The 14645-nt window shown below is 41.4% G+C and overlaps 1 protein-coding gene across 2 annotated transcripts in view; it reads left to right on the top strand.

Moving 5' to 3' along the window:
- Window positions 1-14645, top strand: part of LOC136863261 (myrosinase 1) — a 209232-nt gene that overhangs the window by 20372 nt on the left and 174215 nt on the right. Inside the window, exon 2 of one of the 2 annotated variants that reach the window (XM_067139647.2) lies at window positions 8712-8899. In XM_067139647.2, the coding sequence (XP_066995748.2) occupies window positions 8746-8899 (154 nt within the window). In that variant the 5' untranslated portion in view covers window positions 8712-8745. The remainder of the gene's footprint in view (window positions 1-8711; window positions 8900-14645) is intronic. The other variant, XM_068225644.1, reaches the window with a different exon arrangement.

Raw genomic sequence — 14645 nt, 5'->3', positions numbered from 1 at the left:
TAATGTGTGGTGGGTGGTGCTGGGGCTGGCCAATTCTGCATAGTGGGGAGGCTTAGTAGTATGAAGACTAGATTGTTGGGGTTCTGGGTTAGGTAGGGAGAGGGTGGTATAGTCGGAGCTGGATTCGCAGGGGGTGGGGGACATGGCGCTGGAGACAGTAGTGCCTTCTGACAGCCTTTTTCATGTAAGGACATCCAGGAAAGGAATACGCATGTTTGCCTAGGCAGTTTGCGCACTTCGGCTGGTTCTTTGGTACCTTAAAGACAGAGTGATGGTGAGGGCCACCGTATATGTTGGATCGTGTCGATTCTGAGCAGTTTGCTGCAGAGTGGTAGAGTTTAAGGCATTTGTAACATTGCGTTACTAGGGTGGGATGGAAGGTTGAGTGGGTTGGTTTTGCCCATGATATGGGAGGAGGTTTCTTACGCCTCCTCCTAGTCTGGATGTGTGAATCGCGAGCAGCTGGAGATTGGGTTGTTTGCTGGGTTGGTTGGGCTTCAGTTCTGACTTCTGTTACAATAGGGCTGCTGGGTGGCGGCGGCGGGGGAGGGAGGGGATCGAGTCCGGGTGGGGATGGAGGTGGTGGTGTGGTGGTGTGGTGGTAGTGGAGGATGGGTTGGTTTGAACGGCTGCGGCTGCGGTGCGTGGAGTGATTTGAAAAGTTTTATGGCGGCTATTAGCTTTGGTTTGGGTGAATTTGGTTGTGTTTGGATTGTTGGTTTTGGGGGTTGTTTGGGAGGCGGTTTCTGTGGTTTGCGGGGTTGTTTGGGAGCCGGTTTCTGCGGTTTGGTGCGGGCGAGAGGCTTTGGGTGAAGGTTCTCATTGGTTGGAAGAATTAGCCACAGGGTTGATTTTTGATTGGGGTGGGGATATCAGAGTGCAGGAGTGCATTGAGTATGGTAGGTATAGACCTGTTTACTGTAGAAGTATTAATTAGGTGGTGGTTATGGGTTTCCTCAATGATGGCAATATGGTGTGCTAATTATTGGCTGGATTGCTTCTATCGCGGTACCAGTCCTGGGTTCGAGAGTGGGATGATGAGGATGTCTGGGATATGGGATGTTTGCAGACCTTCCTAGTGTAATGGAATGGCTGCTCGAAGTCCTCTTCCTGGCGTTCTTCGACCACTTCTTTTGGTGCTGCATTGGGGTGGCAATCATCATCATCATCTTTTGTCGCTTCGCTTGTAGCTGCTGTAGTGGGGTGGCCTTCTTCGTCTTCTTTTTCCACTTCGCTTGTTGTAGTCAGCTGGGTGCGAAACGGTGGGTTGGAGGGGTAGCTGGGTGCGGTTTGCATGAGCAAGTGAGATATTCTGTTTTCATGTAGGGTTGTGAGGATTGTTTGGTTGTCGGTCGGGCTGTTGGGTATGATATAGATGCAGTTATTGAGTGTTTCCACTACACTGTGGAGTAGATGACAAATCGGGTACAGGTTTGTGGCTATGTGACGTGTGTGGCGCTTTAGAAGGGGTGGGGAGGGTTTGAATGGCATAGGGTTGCGGATGTAGTTGAATTCATTGTAGGGATCAGTCCGGTTGAAGGTGACATTGAGGGGGGGAGTTAAAGGTTTTGGAATATGGGCCCCAGCTACTCGGTCCACTAGGGTTGGCCATATTGCAGGGTGGAAGGTCTGACATGATGAGGTCGTGGTGTGGGGGGGGGGGGGTTAGGGGAGAGCACTGGGTCGGTCAAACTCACTAGGAGGACCGGCTCGTTACTTGGCGCAACTCAGTGAGTACCGTCCGTATAGGAATCGTATCTCAGCGTGACAAGAACCGAGCGAGTGACTGCACTGAGTGCTACTGACAAATTGCTTTGTGGCCGCACAATGGCAGGCAGGTTGGCAGACTGGCAGCTGGCTCTGGTGAGGTCGGCTACTGCTGGGTGACTGGTGGGAGGCCACCCAAATATCCTGTGGTTTGCTTATTATCCCAGTACCGGTTTCGCTTTAGCGATCCTTACCTGGGCTGTAGTGGAAAATAAGTATTAAAAACGATAAATATAATTTTAGTTGATATTAATAATAATAATAATAATAATAGGTATGATTGTTGGCTGTCATTTATATGGAGTGCGTTATTATTGTTGCGTATTTGGGGAGCATGATTTACTTCCCTCGTGCCATGGCTGGTGGGATAGTTCCTGTTAATTTATGTTTCAAGGACAGGCGGCAGGGTCACCCATCCGGGTACTAGCCATGCCCAATGTTGCTTCACTGTTGAATTTGTCAGTGTAAGCGCCAGAGGGCCCTGTCGTTGTTGTGTACGCAACTTAATTTATTGCGTGTGCGAGTTGTTAGCTGCACTGTAAATTTTGAACTAAATTGTACGTTTGACAGATGTTAAAGCATCGTTAATTGGCAGCATATAGCAGTGCACCGCCTCGTCTCCCGCGACCAGTGCTTCATCTTAAGATGTTGTGTTGCAGTTTAGGAAGTGAGGACTTAAGCTTGGTAGTTCTTGCTCTTGGTTTGGGCTTGGGAGGGGTTGGGGGGGTCTGTTTAGGGCTTTTCAGGGTCTCGGCTACTCGGTCCACCGAGGGGGCCCTGAATTAGTCTGGATATGATAGTGGAGTAGGCTGAGTATGAGGGTGAGTAAGCTGTTGTTTGGCAAGGCCTGGGGGGGGGGGGGGGAGCTGGGGTTGTGAGAAGAGGTTGAGGTGGGTTGGACCACGGACAGTCCTGTTTGACTGTATCCAGGAGGTCGGACCCCGCTGAGAACAGCAGCGGCTGGCGCTCTGCTTAGATATTAGCGGCAGTTGTAACTCTATTTAAAGTCTTAACGAAGATCACTAACCCGATTCTTCACTTCGTCCGGTGGCAGGTAGCAGCAAACAATAAACACTGTCTGGCCTAGAGAGACAGTTGCTTACACCACCGTGCATTCCCAGCTACCTGCTAAATCCGTCCTTGATACTGGACTCAGCGTGGACTTGACGGCTACAAAGACATCACCGCCTAATCCTTTATTATCGTGTACTGCCTTTCTGTCCAGACGAAATATTTCATAACTATTACATAGAATTTCATTGTCTCCTTCTGGACGGCTTCGGTATTTAGATCACTGAAAGCAATATTAAATTCCAGTACAGCATTAGCTATACTCCTCGTGTTTTAATAATGTTATTTGTTTTAAGTCCCACTAACTACTCTTTTACGGTTTTCGGAGACGCCGAGGTGCCGGAATTTAGTCCCTCAGGAGTTCTTTTACGTGCCAGTAAATCTACCGACACGAGGCTGAGGTATTTGAGCACCTTCAAATACCACCGGACTGAGCCAGGATCGAACCTGCCAAGTTGGGGTCAGAAGGCCAGCGCCTTAACCGTCTGAGCCACTCAGCCCGGTCTATCCTCGTGTTTTGATAGAGGATATTCAGCTCACCGGGTTTTGACGGGCCTGGATTTAACAATGTGTCACCAGCAAGAGCGAGTATTAGTGAAGCGAGAGCCTACGAGGATGTAACCTATTTACGTGCTCTCTGGAAGGAAAGAATCTTCGCTTGGCTCGGTCCCACTGTACTGCTTGCCATAGGAAGGAATAGCAGAATCCCAACCGAAATAAATAAATAATGCATTCGACACACTAGGAATCGTTTCCAGACGACTTAGAATACATACGATTCACCACGTGACGCAAAATCAGAGAAAACTGCGATCCCGCGTAGGAAATGAATAAGCTCGCATCATAGAAGGTACACGACCTGCACTGAGAAGGGTATAGGCCAAGAGGAAACCACTTTAAACCATTAAGAGAAAACATCTTTTACGGATAGCTAGCACCTAAGTGACACACATGTCATAACGGCAAGAAATGAAAATAGAAACGCCTGACGAATATAAAAATAAAACATGGGCAAATCGCACAAGGAAATAAACGTATATTACAAATGGAGATAACTAACTAGAAACGAGAACCAATTGAGCTTAGCAAAGGGTCACGGAGCAGGTGGTCTAAAGACTCAGAACCAGTATTAGGAGAGTAGGTCTACACCTGAGAATTTACCACACAGGCATACCCAACAATAACGCAGATAAAGTTAACTACACCTTAAAATGACAACCGATTAGGAAGGTGATATAGTACACGTGCTATGACGATGTAAGGTCCGAAAGACTAGATAAAGGTCACGCAGCTAAAATAACAATAATAACACTGAAAGAACACTTAAAATGTTGCAACATAATAACTCTGCCCACTAACAAACCCAGATAACAACTGATTCGCCTTACAGAACACCACGGAAATATGATGACACAAGGAGTTAGCCGTACTAGAATGTTCATCGCAAATGCAAGATCAGGAATATTGGTGGAGATCGTGGTTAAAGCCTCATCAACTTGCTTCTCTTCATAAAAAGGAATACAAATGGGCAACCATAAAGAAGACCCCGGGTTCGATTCCCGGCCGGGTCAGGGTTTTTAAATTTTAATGATTAATATCCCTGGCCTGGGGACTGGGTATTTGTGACGTCCATAATTTCCTTTCCTCACACACAACATTCCACACTTTACCGCCACTCCAATTACACGCAGGTTCATACAATACGGTGCCAGTAAGGGGCTAAAGATCGACATGTGTCGACGCCCCGAACAAATAGCATTTAAAAAAACTCTAAAGAATCTTTGAGTCTAGACGCATCTGTCGCAACCGTGCCACTAGATTGAAACTTTCTAATAGCTAATTCATAAATTATCTCTTCCTTGCACAAACACTAAGGAACAAGAACCTCTCTAGGGCCAGATATATTGAAAAACATTTTGAAAAGTCGGAAAATCGAAAAATTTCAAGCGTTCAAATCCAAATTTTAGATAAAGTCGTCGAAAGGGGCTTTTTCCAGGCCCAATCAACCACGCTCTGCTACCACTTTTAAAGCAATGATCGCGGATCACAGAGGGATAAGAATCGTCTGGGGTGATGGAGTGGACAAGGGATTAACTAGATCAGAATTTAAAACAATAATATACACATTTTATTTGTTTTCGTTTTTGGCTTAAAGGTTGATAAATATAAAACCTGAATGAATAAAAACAATATTAATGGGCTCGTCAGCTCTAGCAATAACAAGGTCTTAAGAGTCCGAAAATCAGGTAAAAAATTCACAATTGTTATACGTTTGGTTGAATTTCATAGAAAAGAACGTCATTGCTGTTGACAGGAACGATATTTTACGAAGAGCATGTTTTGCTCCGGAAAGTACACTTGTAGGAGTCTGCGCTCCAGCTATATCATAGTCCAGCCTCGCAGAGGCATCCATTCCTTATTGCGCACTTAAGTCCCACTTGACAACCTCTCGGTTGTATAAAGTATTTACACCAAGTTGCCCAGATGTGGGCTTATCTGTTGCTCAACATTGATATAATTTACTGTTCCCAAAGGGAATTATCACTAGAAACACTTAGTGAACAAACAGCGGAATGGTTGTCCATACTAAACTGCCTTAACGACAAAAGAAAAAGGTTGGTTATAACCAGCCATAAACAAAGTGCAAGGAGGCGAAACACCTGAACTCCTTCTGGAAATAGTACAAACCACAAGTGGGCTTACGGCCCAAAGATACGGAGGCTAGTCCTATACTTCACCGGAGTGACTAAATGAGAAACGTTAATGGGAAATAAGTATTACAAAATTTAGAGATTTAGAAACTTAAGTCATCCCATTCCAAGTTAAATGGGAACCAACAGAGGGTAATCACTCTTTGTTATCTTAAATTGCTTATTTCAATCAATCAATACTGATCTGCATTCAGGGCAGTCGCCCGGATGGCAGTTTCCCTATCAGTTGTTTTCCTAGCCTTTTCCTAAATGATTTCAAAGATATTGGAAATTTAATGAATGTTTCCCTTGGTAAGTTATTCCAATCCCTAATTCCCCTTCCTATAAATGAATACTTGCCCCAATTTGTCCTCTTGAATTCCAACTTTATCTTCATATTGTGATCTTTCCTACAATTATAAACGCCACTCAAACTTATTCGTCTACTAATGTCATTCCACGCCATCTCTCCGCTGACAGCTCGGAACATACCACTTAGTCGAGCATCTCTTCTTCTTTCTCTCAATTCCTCCCAACCCAAACTTTGCAACATTTTTGTAACGCTACTCTTTTGTCGGAAATCACCCAGAACAAATCGAGCTGCTTTTCTTTGGATTTTTTCCAGTTCTTGAATCAGGTAATCCTGGTGAGGGTCCCATACACTGGAACCATACTCTAGTTGGGGTCTTACCAGACACTTATATGCCCTCTCCTTTACATCCTTACTACAACCCCTAAACACCCTCATAACCATGTGCAGAGATCTGTACCCTTTATTTACAATCCCATTCATGTGATTACCCAGTAGGGAATAGAACAGAGTCCTCAGACTTGCCGAAAATTCTACATTTAAGCCACAACATTTATAAATTTACATTAGAAAAAGAGGTTGAAACCTTCCCCTCACTCTATCCTCAGGAACTATCATATGTTTATGAAAATTCTGCCATTACCTTGAGTCGCTGGGCCCTTCTCACGCTGGCCGCGCATCTGCTTCCTGGTTCACATCAAATCACCTTCCTTACACTGGAGCAAATCAGACTAGACGGCCTTAAAGCGCTCAGCTTTTATAGTATTTTTGAGGGGAAACTTCCAGAACTCTTTACTGATGGGCTGGATTCCTGTTCACACTCCCAATTTTATTTGGCTAAAGAAAATATTTCCAAGTTTCTGATACGTTGATTACGTTTGAAGAAGGAACCAGCTGAAGTGCTGTCAACTTTGATACATAAACAAAACAATCCTCAAAACCTAAGGATTTCCAAAAGCCAAAATAAACATTCCCTTATAAAATAATTAGACTTCATCCCCCTAGGGGGAGCAATTAAACCGATAATGGAGACATCTAGCGGTTGAATACCAGAGTATCTTGTTGTACACTAGTTCAAGTTAGATTACATAGATGGCCTTATATAAGGCGCGTAGTTTAATTGGCCGTCTAAAGTGTACCCCCAGTACAATAATAATAATAATAATAATAATAATAATAATAATAATAATAATAATAATAATAATAATAATAATATAACATTTATTTCTAAATTCTGTTTCCTCCAACTCGACTCTGCTATGTACAGAACTATACATTATTACTGTGACTTCCCTGAATTGCTGACTAACTTTTGAAACATATTAAACTGCATTTTACTTGGAAATCTGAATATCTGCATTTAAAATGGAAATTATGAAAATTAACATTCATTAAATAATATACACACTCGTCGAACCTTGTACTCACACTTACTTGTTACCTGCTTACTTACACATACGTTATTTGAAGGGCGCCAGCTGTCACTCAGTACAGCAATAATAGAATGAGACTCTTGACTATCTCTAAGGTGTGGGGTAATAAGCTTACTTTTGACAACATACCATATAAGTTCTGGGAAAAGGAGTTTGGCGTTCGGTTTCCCCATTAATTTTGAGGTTAAGATATTTTACTTTCATTGAAATAAAACTATGAATTCGTTTGATAGAACAATATATATTCTTTAAATAATATATCAAAAATAATGAGTCTTGTTGCGATAAAACAGATGAGAATGTGAAATTATGACATTGCAACTGAAAGAAACTAGGCATGAATTTGAATTCTTCTTGACCGGACATTTAACAATTTATACGAAATATTTCCCTCACTTATTCACTTGACTGTACCTTCAACACTTTTAGTGTAATTACGACGTATTCCTTTGATCTGGTGTTTACTGTAGATGTGTCACGCCTAACTTGGTGATACATCCTTGTGACTGCTTCTTCTCCATCTCATCTGACTTCTTTGTAAGTCAATATGGTATTACCTCTTGGTAGGTCCTGGGTTGGCCTCTCTGACTTCATGGTAAGCCCTTGCGTCCGTGTCTTCCACTAAGTGACGGACCAACCATTTGGCCTCACTCTCTCAATGACCAATGATTAATGGCTCACTGAGTCTGCTCCATCTCTCGTTCACACTCGTTCACTGACCAACTAAGGTCTCTTGATCTAGTAGACTTCTTCACTGTACTGCATCCGTATAACTAATGACTGACGCTACAATGTGCATCCACCTTATATAGACGTTGGTTGACACCGCTACGTAATCTCCAGAAATAACAATGATATACTCCCACAACGCGGCAAATATTACATACAGTGGTGAAATAGCCCGGAGGCGGCTGACTCTCTGAGCGCATATTCTAAATAAATACGATGACATAGCCATGGCGCGGCGATGACTTGGCAGAATCGCCACTAATCTTGCACAATGTCCCAACGTCACACCCAATCTCTGATATATACAACAATTCTCACTGTACAGGTATTGAGTGTTATACTACACATACGCATATATGCATACATCTAAGTACAATCTTGCAAGCAACAGGCAATTGCAAAATCGAATTAAATAAGACTGATAATTACAATAATAGTAACAATATCACAGATAACATAATAATAATACTGACATAATAATGATAATAATAATAATAATAATAATAATAATAATAATAATAATAATAATAATAATAATAATAATAATAATAATAAAATTCAGATAAAATCATACAATAATAAAAATACAGATATCATCTTGTAACGGGATTTGAACCGTTACATTACTACTATTTACCTTTCGTTATTCTTATTCAATTTCAATGGGCGCATGCATCTTTGTTATTCACATTTTATTTATTTTTACTCCAGGAATTGACTATTCCCCTGACAGGCCGACAAAGATATGTCTCTTCAGCTGATACAAAGAAGATTATCAAGAGTTATCCTTATTCTAATGCTTGGAGTGAGCTTAGCGCAGAAAAACAGCTTTCCGGACGGTTTTCTCTTCGGCACAGCAACATCAGCCTATCAGGTGGAAGGAGGCTGGGATGAAGATGGTAAGTGGAGTATGCACGGTTAGTTATTTTGCTTATAGTTTGCAAACTCGCACTATTATAATGCCTAAACGAAATGAGACAAAAATACTAAGCATATCTGGATGAAAAGCTCTGTCCAGATCTAGTTTATACTTGACGTTCCAGACGACCCCCATGTTACCGTATGTGCTTATTTGCTTAGACCACGTGGCTTTGTTTATGTTCCTCAACTTTAATTGTGGTTAACGCATCGGTGTGATTTTATTCAAAGATTTTGTTACCATTTAGTTTTAAATTTATTTAAATCCCTTCGTGATATGTAGTAAATAATGTAGTGTTTAGTGAATTGTTATGTTTACCGTTATTATTTAGTAAGATTATGTGTGTCTGTATATATTCAGTCTTCAGCCCTAAGGTTGGTTGGATCATCAATAGCTCCGCCATCAGCTATCATAAATGGCCTAGGGATTACTGAAGAGGCGTACTAGGGAAATGAGGAGTGAGGTAGTTTCCCGTTGGTTTCCTCACCGAGACAGAAGTTATTACATATCGGTCTGCCAAGCTCACTGAAATACATGCACCAACCGACCCTATGAGCAACATTTTCACACCATTCATAGCAGGGAAAGGCTGCAGAAGGATTGGCATTACTAGCATCGCTCATACCTCAGTCGTTTTCATATTGTCAAAGCCAAGGGTAAGACAGAGACAGATCAATGAAGGTAACAAAGTTGCTCTAGACCATACCAGAAGACGTAGTGCACTGTAAACACTAGGTCCTGCCAGCGAAGGCATTTAGTAAAATTATGAATCAAGTAATCCTGATGAGGGCCTCATATACTGGAACCATACTCTAGTAGGGATCTTACCAGAGACTTATATGCCCTCTCCTTTACATTCTTACTACAACCCCTAAATACCCTCATAACCATGTGAAGAGATCTCTACCTTTTATTTACAATCCCATTTATGTGATTATAACAATGAAGATCTTTCGTGATGTTAACACTTAGTCGATGGGAGCCCTGCAAGCGAAGCGGACGTGTGTGCGGGGGTGCTGAATGTTCGTTGCGTAATCGAAATAGGAATAGGCTTAGAACTCTACCGAACGGTCATCGGCCGATGGAACAACCGCATGAAGTATCAGGTATGTGGTCTAAAATGTGATGTAAAGTACTTTGAAATTGTATTAGTAATTGGAGGAGGGGAGAGCATCCTGGGCAACTGAATTCGGAGGATATTGAAAAGATTAAGGATGTGATAAAAGAGGTCAGCCAAACAAACATAACGTGGGAGCTCATCATGGTGCGGAATAAAGACATTAAGGATGTGAAAGATAGCCTAAGAGGTGACATGGCAGGTATAAAAGAATCCCTGGATAAATACTAGAAGTAAGTGCAAATTGCAAAGGAACATCACTTGGTGTTGGAGCATCGCACACGGGAGCTGGAAATGCAGGTTCGGAGGTCAATGTTTTCCCAGCGTAGCAGATACCTGTTCATCTGTGGAATTACAGAGAATAGAAGCGAGGACAGACTGGCATTGCCATTTTCTGTGTTGGAAGTGCTCATGGCAAGAGTGATAGTAAATTGCACGGAATCCGAAGTGTATGACGTGCAGAGAAAAGGAAGGACCCAAGGGAATTGGCCGATTAAAGTACAATTGGTATCCGAGATGAAAGCCTACCAAATCCTCCGTAATGCTAGGAATTTAAAAGGGACGGAAGTTTGGATCCAGAGCGATCTGGGAGTTGAAGAAAGAAAGGAGATACGAGTACTTCGATTCCACCTGGGGAGAGCAAGAAGAGAGGGCCTTACAGCCTTCATTAGGGGGTAAGAGTCTCTTCATCATAGGCGGTGGTTGGATAAAGAACTACTCGTCATCCCAGCTGGAAGCCTTGGCGCGAGAAGTAAGTGCAGTACCAGCACAACACGGAAGAAGGAATGATGACGCGCAAGAAACAGGAGCGGAGCACGTTCCGACGAGTTTGCTGACACCTACTGAGAGTGAGGGCGTGGTCACCAGTGCCGAGGGGCGACCTGTGATTAAATGATCAACACCGGATGCTAGCACGTGTAGTGCACCGATAGCTGTAAAAAGCAGTAGCAAAATAGAAGATCATAAGAAAAAGGAACAAGGGAAGAACTTGAAAGATATATGGGCTAAGAACGGAGTTCTCGTAGATGGAAAAGGAAATAAACGGGAAGGAAAGATGCTGGGGAGAATTTATAGCTGTCCTCATGGAAGTATAGTCCAAATTGATAAAACAATAAACGCACGTAGTAAAACAGGATTATTAAGCAAACTGGAATGTTTGAGCATGCGGAAAATGTTGAGATATTTTCCTTTTCAGAAATATGGTTGCCCGAAGGAAAGGTCTTATTGTGGAAGAGGTATGTTACGAGAAGTGTAATTAAAAGAAAGAGAGGGGCACGAGAGAGAACTCCTGGAGAGATATCACTTTTGATAAAGGAGGGGTTTATGATATGGAAGATGCAGTTTGGATGAAGCTCAAACTGGAAGGTAGTAAACAGAGTGATATATGTATAAGCATTGTATATAACCATCCTATAGGGTCACCATTAATTTTTAGAGGATTTATTAGAAGAGATTAACTTAATGAGAGGTAACTTTGAAGAAGCAGGAATTATTATGTTGCGAGATTGGAATGCACGAATTGGGGAGTCAATTCCAGCATATAGTAAAGAAGGAATAGAGCCAATGAGAGGTAGCAGAAAGAGCCGGGATAAAGAACGTAATTTATATCGGGATAAACTCTTAGAACTATGTGCCGCAGAAAATCTATTTACTCTAAATGGTTGATGGCAGGGAGATGAAACAGGAAATCTAATATGTATTACAACACACGGAGCCAGTGCAATTGACTTGGTTGTGTGTACAGTAGATATTTTAGAAATGGTAAAGAAAATAGGGATTAAAGTATGGGCCGAATTACATCATTCCCTGGTATCTATTACCCTAGATATGTATGGGAAGGAGCATGAGGAACGTAATATTGTAAGAAAACAAGAGGATAATAGAATAATAAATATAAGTGGTGCGAGAATACCCCAAAATAATAGAGGCATATTTAAGAGGAGGAGAATTTCAGATAATTAAGAGGTAGCGCTATTGAGTAGTAATATGGACCTAGCGATAGAACTAGTAGAGGGACCCTTTAAGACTATAGCTCACTTGAAAAGAATGCAGAATAATAATAAGGATAAGGGAAATTATGGTATAGCGAAATGTGTAAAACTAAGAAATTGGAGGTGATTAGGGCCTTAAAGGCATAGAGAAAAGAGGGTGAGCCTGTGTTCGTGCACAGTATTATAAATTAAGAAAGGAATACAAAATGTTATTAGTAGAACGAAAGAGGATATGGCAATAGGAGCAGGCGAAATTAATAAACATAGATTGTCAAAATAATCATAGTGATAAGGTATGGATTAGAATTAACAAAATAAGTAGAGGTAAGAGAGGTTAAACATTGCTAATGGAGTTTGGCTTGATTATTTTCACAAAGTGTTAGGAGTTCATGATACTTGGATAAACAATAGAACATGTACGGATATCTTGAGGCGTCTGGAGACATGTGTCCCCTGCTTAGATGAAGAGATATTAGAATATGAGGTTCTAGATATGATAAGAAAGCCATATGTAGGAAAGTGGGGGATTTAATTTGTATAACAAATGGCTTTTGGAAAGAAGCGGTCAAAAGTCAACAAATGCTGGAAATTTTTGTAAAATTGTTCAATAAGGTATCTGATTCTTCGGAATTTCCTAAGTCATAGCAGATAGGTAAATATATGTCCAATTTAAAAGAAGCCTGGGAAGAGAAGTAATCCATGTAACTACAGAGGCATAACACTATTGGGCACCCTAAGTATAAATTACATACAGGAATTTTGCAAATAGACTGATGAAATGGGTGGAAGAATTTTCCATCCTCTCGAGTTATCAGAGTGGTTTCAGGAAAGGTAGAAGAACAGTAGATAACATTATGATTGTAAAAACAATATTAGATAAACATATAAAACCGAAAGCTGGAAGACTATATATAACGGCTATAGGTTTTGAAAAGCCCTTTGACACACTCAGCAGGGGCGCATTGGTCGCAAAATTACGCCTATTAAGGGTGTCTAGAAAGATGATACAAGCGATTGAGGTGATCTATGGAAGGGTGCAGTGCAGTATTAGGGTAGGTGATGGGGTAGCATATGGTCAAATACAATCTAAATTGGGTTTGAAACAAGGGTGTAAGCCATCTCCTATTTCATTTTTTATTTATCTACGATATATTAATTGGACATGGAGGCGATAAGTGGACGAGTTCAGTTTTAGTAAATCATGAAATACTAGGCCTAATTTTCGCGGGCGATGTCCTGCTGATGATGCTAACGGCCGGAGACATGCAAAAGAGTATCAATGCTGTGGCAGACTTTATAAAAAAATGCTCCATAAAAATTAACATCTCCAAGACGAAAGTTATGATTTGTAAAAAGGGCTGTAAGCGAGTGAAGAATCAAAAATGGACGATAGATGGATGTCAAGTGGTGGTCACGAATAGATTAGAGTACTTGGGAATATATATAGCAAACAACGTGAAATGGGTCCATCAGATTAAACAAGCAAAATAGAAGGGTCTTACAGCATGATCAGTAATTATAATTCCTGAAAATAAATTCCCATATATAGATTATGAGGTTCAGAAAAAATGTCCTGTAAGCTGTAGTGAAAATCGAATGTTATATGGAGCTGAACTATGGGGTGTACAGAAAGAGTGGTTGTTTTTTTTCTTTTGCTAGGGGCTTTACGTCGCACCGACACAGATAGGTCTTACGGTGACCTTGGGATAGGAAAGGCCTAGGAGTTGGAAGGAAGCGGCCGTGGCCTTAATTAAGGTACAGCCCCAGCATTTGTTCGGTGTGAAAATGGGAAACCACGGAAAGCCATCTTCAAGGCTGCCGATAGTGGGATTCGAACCTACTATCTCCCGGATGCAAGCTCACAGCCACACGGCTCTACGCGCACGGCCAACTCGCCCGGTCAGAAAGAGTGTGAGATGCTGAACCAGATAATAAGTAAGTTTTGTAAAATTATAATGGGGTTACCAAATTGTACAGCAAACTATGGAGTAAGATTAGTGTGTGCAGAAAGTATTCAAGTAGATATTCTTAAGAGAAATTTGAAATAGTTGTTAAGATTGAAGGGAAGAGAGGGTGGCGAGCTTCTGCAGATTGTATATCAATATCAAAGAGAAAATACTCACGGAGAGTACTGGCTAACTGAAGTTAAAAGTATGCTAGACAGGTTGAGATTCGGAAATTATTGGGAAAAGTACCTCGAGAGGTTGTAGTTATCGACGAGTAAACAAATCATTATACAACTTAGGGATATTCAAAGACAGTGGTCGATATCCGAACGTAGGAGCAAGACGAATCTCTCAGAATCCATTTGGATAAGGCAGGGTATGAGCATAAATATTGTGAATGTAAATAAAACAGAAACCCGAGGTTTGATGTGGTGGATGATGCGAATTTATAAGAATAAGGGATGGATTAGGGGAAGGATAAAGTAAAGTGCCTTCTCTGTAGTGAACATAGAGAAGAATTTCACACGCTGAAACCCTATACATAAACCCTAGCGGATAGAAGGAAATTTCTGAATAGTAAAGAACAACATTTTGATAGGTGAGTATGAGTATGGCCATATAATTATTAGGATGATAAGAAAAGAATGGTATAGGCCTAGTGATCTCAGTAGG

The sequence above is a fragment of the Anabrus simplex genome, chromosome 1 (assembly GCF_040414725.1).
Source record: "Anabrus simplex isolate iqAnaSimp1 chromosome 1, ASM4041472v1, whole genome shotgun sequence".
Classification (NCBI taxonomy): domain Eukaryota; kingdom Metazoa; phylum Arthropoda; class Insecta; order Orthoptera; family Tettigoniidae; genus Anabrus; species Anabrus simplex.
The sequence above is the reverse complement of the archived record's forward strand: the minus strand, read 5'-3'. Positions and strand labels throughout refer to the sequence as shown.